The sequence below is a fragment of the Podarcis erhardii genome (assembly GCF_964252035.2).
Source record: "Podarcis erhardii genome assembly, chromosome: 6".
In the NCBI taxonomy this organism is placed as follows: Eukaryota; Metazoa; Chordata; class Lepidosauria; order Squamata; family Lacertidae; genus Podarcis; species Podarcis erhardii.
The window spans coordinates 98,945,626-98,952,854 of record NC_138510.1 but is presented as its reverse complement, the minus strand read 5'-3'; the positions used below and the strand labels follow the sequence as shown (position 1 = coordinate 98,952,854).

The following is a 7,229-nucleotide window of genomic DNA, read 5'->3' as shown; positions in this document are numbered from 1 at the left end:
TCAGACTTCACTCCAGTTGCAAAGAGTTAACATTAGATATTTATAGTATCCAAGTTCTGGAAAACTATTTAGTAATGTGTATGCCTCTAGCATTTTGTCATCACCAGCTGAAATCAAAAAGGAGATAATATTTTGCTTGGCATCGAGGCTGCAACCTAGTCTGCTCTGGATTTGTCCCCACCTAGATGCTTAAGTGCAGTCAAAGCTTTCATTGCACTATAAACCCCTTTCACTACTGAACAGAGTAAGATGTCATAATTTAGCACTTCCTCTTTTGGGGGGCAGAGAAACAATACAGTTTTCCATTGCAGCTCAGTGATGAAAGAAGATGTAACTACACAAGGCTGGCTGTAGAGAACATGGTTTAATTAAAGGCAAAGCTGAGTTCAGCAGCTGCAGGTCTCACACAGACAGACAAAAACACAAAAGAAGCTTACGACACAAACCAGTTTTCTCTGCTGGGGGGGGGGGAGGATCTTCCCTTCCCTTGAGGCTCCTGACAGCAGGGTGTGTGTGTGTGTGTGTGTGTGTGTGTGTGTGTGTGTGTAAGGGGGAGGAGAATAGGGAGCCCTGCTCAAAAGATCAAGAAAAACATTCTGAACACCAGACTTCTCATGCAGAAATAGGAGCCTATGGGCTGGGACTCTGGCGCTGCCGAGTCAGATGATGAACCTGGTTAGGTTGCCTAGGGTGCAAGAATCGGTGGTGGTTCAAGCGCTGGAATGTTGCAGCTGCCTCGATGCACAGCTCAAATACACAAACTGGAAGAAGGGTGGGCTGGAAGCAGGGACAGGGCATCAAATAAGCACAGAGGGTCTCAGCTGAAGATTACAACCAGGGCAGGAACTTAATCCTTGAGACTTTTGCTTCGGAGGAACATCGTTTAGAGATGTGATGCAGAGCAGCAACACTGCTAGCATGGGGAGGCAAAGGCGGTCCAATTCCTATCCTAGACAGAGCACTATGCATACATCTTCCCTTTTATATCAAGTCTATATGGGGCTGCTCCCCGACTCCACAACGTCCCTTGTGGACCCTGGATGTGCTTTGCTCTGCAGCCATTTCCCAGCTTGCAGATCCTGAACTGACAGACGCGCACACACACACACACCTGCGACTGCAGCAGTTTCTTGTATTTAGGTTGCTTCCGTAACTACGCTGGGAAACAAAAATAAATGCTGTCCTTTTATCCTATGCAAGAAGATTTGCAGTCTTCCTTCTGCGCAAATAAATATATCCAGTGGAACCCTTTGTCCCCACTGTGCACCCTTGTAGGGGCAAGTAGGACGGTTGGCTTCTGTGTGCGGGTTCCATGTGATGTGTCCTCTGCTGCCTTGAACTTCCGTTCCAAAAACCTTGTGGCTACAGGTGTGTGCAGGCCTGTGGAGTGGGCATACACCTATAGGGAGAGGGATTGCACACATCATCCTGTCCAGACTAGCTCTTTTACTCCCCATTATCCTGCTATGACTGTGGGATGCTGTATATGAAGAACAAAACTACAAGCAACCAGCATGGAAAGGGGAAGGAGGGGAAGGGAGAAAGGGGGTGGGGTAGGGTGGGGGGAAAGACACAAAGCTTTTTATCTACCTACATAAAAAGGGAGTCAGGCTGTGAATGCACAGACCAGCTTGCCATTTCATGAGGCTGGTCACTACACTATCATAAAATGTACAGGAATCTGAACCATTTAACTTAAAACCCCGTAGCAGTGGTTTGCTTGCCCTAACGGAGAGCCCTGCAGTGACCACTGCACTTCAGTACTGGAATCTCTCCCGCTTGGGGTTATTTCAGGGACAACCTCTGAGAAAAAGGTGGTAGTGGTACTGGAGGGGGTAGATTCTCCTTCATGAAACTCCTTACCTAACTTGGGAGACGGACGCTTGGGAGACCCCCACCCAATCTACCCCCACCCACCTCGGGCTGGACCAGCGACTGGAGGGGTTGCTACACACTGACTACAAAGCACATCTGTGTATGGAAGAATTCAGTGTGGCCTTACAACTGAGAGAGTAATAATTGGAAATTTAGATGTTGAGGAATAAATTTCAACTACATTCTCAGTCAGCAAAGCTATCGGTAATAGACTCCTATTGGTTTCCCCAGAACTGAGGAGGAGGATCGAGAAGTTCTCAGTGGCTTCTCCCATCTGCTCTTCATTCTCAGCACTTTATTTTCCCACATGGCTGGGGACATGCACGATGGAGAAGGTGAGAGGCGGTGATATCGGGTTACCGTGAGACAAACAGCAGTCCCTCTCTCCCTCCAGAGGGCCCCGGAGGGATGGGAGAGTTCCTGGTGTTGGTTTTCCGTTGCACTGCAGACATTTTCGTGCACACTCAGTGGGTTGGTGGAGCACTTACGCCCTCCTGACGGCAAGGAACAGAAGAGAGGGCTGCCACGCGCACAGGGCCGTGTGAGACAGTCCTGCAAACCCAACATGCCATGATGTATGGAGCTTTTCGGTTGCAAAGGTTGCCACCCTTTCGTTCTCAGTGCGGTGGATTCATGGCACCTTGCCCACGTTGCTGCTTCTGCTTCTGCTGCATCAGCAGCTGCTCCAGGGCAGAAGGTCCAGGGTGCATCATCGAACTGGACCAGATAGACTGAAAAGAAGCACACACCAAACATCCGCTAACGTGAAAGCGAAAGTGGCAAGAGAAAATGCCAAAACCGTCAAAATAAGTGAACTTTCTTCCATGCTCTCGCCACCCCCTCTCATTTCTACGTACAGTGGTGCCTCGCAAGACGAAATTAATTCGTTCCGCAAGTTTTTTCTTCTTGCGAGTTTTTCGTCTTGCGAAGCACGGTTTCCCATAGGAATGCATTGAAAATCAATCAATGCGTTCCTATGGAGACCGTCTGGGGACAGAGGGGAAGCGCCACGCGCGCGCCTTCCCCTCTGTCCCCGAAGATTGCGGGGCTGGCAACGGGGAGAAGCGATCTTCTCCCCACCGCCCCTTGCTTCAAAAGAGGTCCGGGGAGCTATCCCCGGAGCTTGCGGGCAAGCTTCATTTTGCGAAGCAAGCCCATAGGGAGATGCGTCTTGCGAAGCGGCTAAGAAAATGAAAAACTCCTTCGTCTAGCAAGTTTTTCGTCTTCCGAGGCGTTCGTCTTGCGGGGCACCACTGTACTGCAACAGTAGGCAACCGGCTTCTCCCCACCCCAGTGTAGTCTCCCATCCCAATTCCTCGCCTACTTTGCAGCACCCTCAACTGCTTTCATGAGGCAAGGTACAGGCAAACAGGTCTTTAACTGCATCATCCCCAGTGTAAACAGAAATAAGCACTTCAACCTTTGTTTCTGGCCCCACTGGCTAAAGCTGATGGGAGTTGAAGTTCAACAACTTTGGGGTGGGGTGGGGTGGAGAGGTTCCTCATCCCTGCTCTACCAGGGTAAACAGCAAAGGAGACTTTGGCAGCACCTCTGTCCAGCCTTTTGCCTTAGTCTGAGTGAGTGACTCAGTTGAATAATTAGGAGAAGGCTCTTCCTCAATTTCCTGTTGCTGTATACTCTCCAGAGAAGTGACTTAAGGAGCCCACTGATGTCTCAGTTCAAATGGGAGCACATTAGTGGACAGAGCAAATGCTGTTGGCCTTTCAGCTCTTGCTAAACTCAAAACACGGCCCCTTAAGAATCAGGTATCAACCAGGACAATAATTATATTTCAGATGTTCAGGTTGTGAATGGAAGTGTTGTTGTAGTCAAAATGCAGCACTTATGCACAAGGGGGAAGGTATCAGCAGACTTGCAGGAGTACATTTTAAAATAAAACCTTGAGGAGGGGGAGACCTCAATTCGAACTGAGCATGCTCAGTGGCCATGAAATGTGGGCTGATGTTGAAGGAAGAGAAGAGGAATACAGCAGCTAAAATCTTGAACAGGGAATACTCAATAATGCAATAGCGCCCCACTAACTTACTATTTTAAAAAGCAGTTAAAAAGAAGAATTAGCCATCACAAAATAATTTAAATTCTTTGTCAGAATAGCTTATCCATATAAAAATGATCAGGAAAGCAATAAAACATGTCGATACCTAAAAGAGGAGTCTAAATCTGTAATTAAGGCTTGACTACCCAAGTTTTAATCAACAACCAGTTCGAGTTCTTGTGGAAGAATGCAAGATGCCCACTGAATACCAGTCACTGGGAAATAACATTGGAGAGTGCTGTTGCCCTCTCCTTTCTTGCTTGTGGGCTTCCCATCGATATGTGGATGGCCACTGTGGAGCTGGAACAGGTGGCTCTTCTTATGTTCTCAAGATGTTGTCAGCAGAAGGAACATTGGTATTATTTTGTAGTAAGAAGCAAAACCACCAGCTCAACCTTCCAAATGACTCTTGCCATGTTTTGTCCTGGCGCCCCAATATATAGCCTACCTTCAGGCTTTCCATGAGCACAGCTGATGAATCCTCTACGGACGGGCCATGGGCTGACCAGGTACCACTGGGAGTGCTGGCTGGGTGCCAGCTACTCTCTGACGAGGAAGATGTTGCTGGGAGATAGTCCAGGCCAAATCCTCCCATTGCTGAAAGGGAGAAAGGTTAACAAGCAAGTGACCCAACAAACCACTGAAATGATGCCTCATGCTAGAGCCTCCTGCTCACCTGGCTTATCAGTCTTCCATCGATCTGCGACCCTCCGATCCCTGTTGTCTGGAGTCCCAATGGGCCCAAAGTTGGAAAATGGAACAGAATTGTGGTTGTGGGTTGGAGGAGAGCTTGGCAAGCTGCTTGGGTTAGAGGAATGAGGAGACTGGCTAGCTGGTGTTGAATGATCTATTAGAACAGAAGGTTAGAGAACAAAGTCAACACAATACCCCCAAAAGTACAGATTGCTGTTTTTTAAGTCTACACACACATCTTTGAACTTTTTATATTAAACTGCAGTAGTTCCATCTGGGCCTGGTGCTTTATCCATCTTCATTCAACTTATCTCCAACTGCAGTTCCAACATTGATATGGATGCATTTAACGTTCTCAAATCCTCTTTAGAAACTTTAGGTATATTACAGCCGTTTACATAAGATTCAATTTTCTCGGGATCTTCCTTCGCACACCGATATAATGCTGTGTAAAATTTTACAAATACCTTTTCTTATCTCTTTCAGGCTTATCAAATGTTGCCCTTCATCAGTAATTTTATTTATTATCTTATTTTTCCTTTCCTTTTTAAGTTGCCAAGCCAACAGTTTACCTGGCTTATTTGCAGATTCAAAGTTTTTTTGTTTCATTAATTTTATTTTCATTTCAATCTCTTGCTTCACCAACATTGAGAATTTTGCTTGTAATAATTCGGTAGTCTGCAGTTTCTTTATTCTCTGGTTTTATATTTAATTCCTTCTCTTTGATAATTAATGTGTTCAAAATCTCTTGTCCCCCCCCCTCTTTTTTTGTATTTGTTTGATTAAAAAACCTCTCATTACTGCCTCACTAGTATCCCATACTACATTTAAATCTGTTACTTTGTTAAGGTTGAGGTAAAAAAACTCTTGCAGGGAGCGTTGCCCCTTATTTACAATTTCTGTGTTGTGTAATATCATGTCATTTAACTGCCATCTAAAAGAAGAACACTTCTTACTGCTGTCTTTTGAGTCTTTCCCTGGCTTTGTTTCCTCATTGCAGCATTCTTACATATAGGATCAAGCAGACTAACAAAACTGAAATTGTAGCAATTTGGGAAATGGGTTTATAATGCTTACATGACAAAACAAGTAGCTGACATGACCAATCTTTGAGTGGGAAACTCTTTGGTCAAGGCATAATTGTTCCGCACCTTGGGAACTTTCTAGAGCTAAACCTTCCTTACAAATTGGTACTTATTGCTTGTCCTCTCAAGTAAAAAAATTGCCAATGCTAGGCCATGCAGAGTGGGGGAAATGGCATTCTGTTCAGTTCACTTCCCAGAAAATACAGCAAGTGATAAAATGGACATGGGCAGCAAGGAAAGAGGGTGGGTTGTGTGACTGCACAGAAGAAAGTCAAACCACGCTTAGGTTCTGAACTAGTTAGTGAAAAATCCTAATATATGTTATACATATATGAAAGTGTATTACCTGAACTGGCTGGAAGAGACGGAGACCATGGAGTACCTTCAAAGAGGGAGTAGAGTGAAGTCTCCTGGTGAGCCACTGATGGAGCGACCTCTGGTTTTGTGCTGGCATTGAGGTTTTTCCCATAAACCTCATTGAACATGCTGTTTGGGTATCTTTCCTGCAAGAGCAAGAGATGAAAATTAAACCTGCTCCCTAGACCTATCCAATACATTAATGCATTTGGGCAGTGAAGTAAGTTTTTCTGTCAGAATCAGGGAAGATATACCTAAGCTGGCAAGCAAATGTTACAGCTCTCACAGCTCGAGAAACATGCCATTTAAAAAATGATTTTTACTGTTATTAAAGACACAGAGCTATTTTTGCATTTCACTACATTTTTTAAAGGAAATCTTTTTTAAAAGAATCAAGGAATTCTGGGTGATACGACATAGTTATCACAACTTCATGAGTCCTGAATCACACATTATAACCACACTAGAGATTATAGCGCAGCACATGGATATAACACATATTTGGGGGTATTAGAAAAACAACAACACCCAAGTCTCCAATTTTTAAAAAGAGGATTTAAAAAAATAATAATAATACAGAAACAAAATGGTGGTGAACATGTGGTTTGTGGTTTGAAATGGCAAATGCAATGTTTACAGATGTTTTGCTTCATCTGAAATAGTTCTGCTTTGGGAAAATGAAATTCTCTGGCAGGTGTGATTGGCTCAAGCAATCACTCCCAATGCAGATGAGCTGGGGAATTACCTGCTCCTTAGAAACGCAATCAGAACAGTGACTCACACAGAGAAATGCAGGGAACAGGCTCCCGAGTATGGCTGGGCGCTATCAGCATTTCAACACTGCGGTGTATCGCCAGCCAAACATCATGGTTTGATGATATACTGCGATGTTGAAAAAACAAGAAGCATTTGCCTCTGACCACGAGACACCAGGGGAAACTGCCCCAGCTCTCCCCTCAAGAGCTGAGAGAGTTTCACGCAGGCTGGGACAATGCAGCTTGTTTGCGCCGCTCAGCTGGGGGGGAGAGGGAGGGTTTCCCCCGCCCAGCGCTCTTGCCCATCGGCAACCCTGCTCCCCTCAGCTGAGCAGTTTCACAGAGCCCCCCCCCCCCCCGGCGTGATGGGCCAGCGCCGGGCTGGGATGTCTCTTAACTGCTTGACTG

General features: G+C 45.7%; 1 protein-coding gene across 2 annotated transcripts in view; it reads right to left on the bottom strand.

The window, feature by feature from the left end:
- Nucleotides 1-345: 345 nt before the first annotated feature.
- SMG7 (SMG7 nonsense mediated mRNA decay factor) overlaps nt 346-7,229 on the bottom strand; it is a 66,971-nt gene continuing 60,087 nt past the window's right edge. For both annotated transcript variants that reach the window (XM_081867298.1, XM_081867299.1), the window contains 4 exons: nt 6,056-6,212; nt 4,608-4,778; nt 4,380-4,528; nt 346-2,606 (listed from right to left, as the gene is read on the bottom strand). In XM_081867298.1, the coding sequence (XP_081723424.1) occupies nt 2,493-2,606; nt 4,380-4,528; nt 4,608-4,778; nt 6,056-6,212 (591 nt within the window). In that variant the 3' untranslated portion in view covers nt 346-2,492. The remainder of the gene's footprint in view (nt 2,607-4,379; nt 4,529-4,607; nt 4,779-6,055; nt 6,213-7,229) is intronic.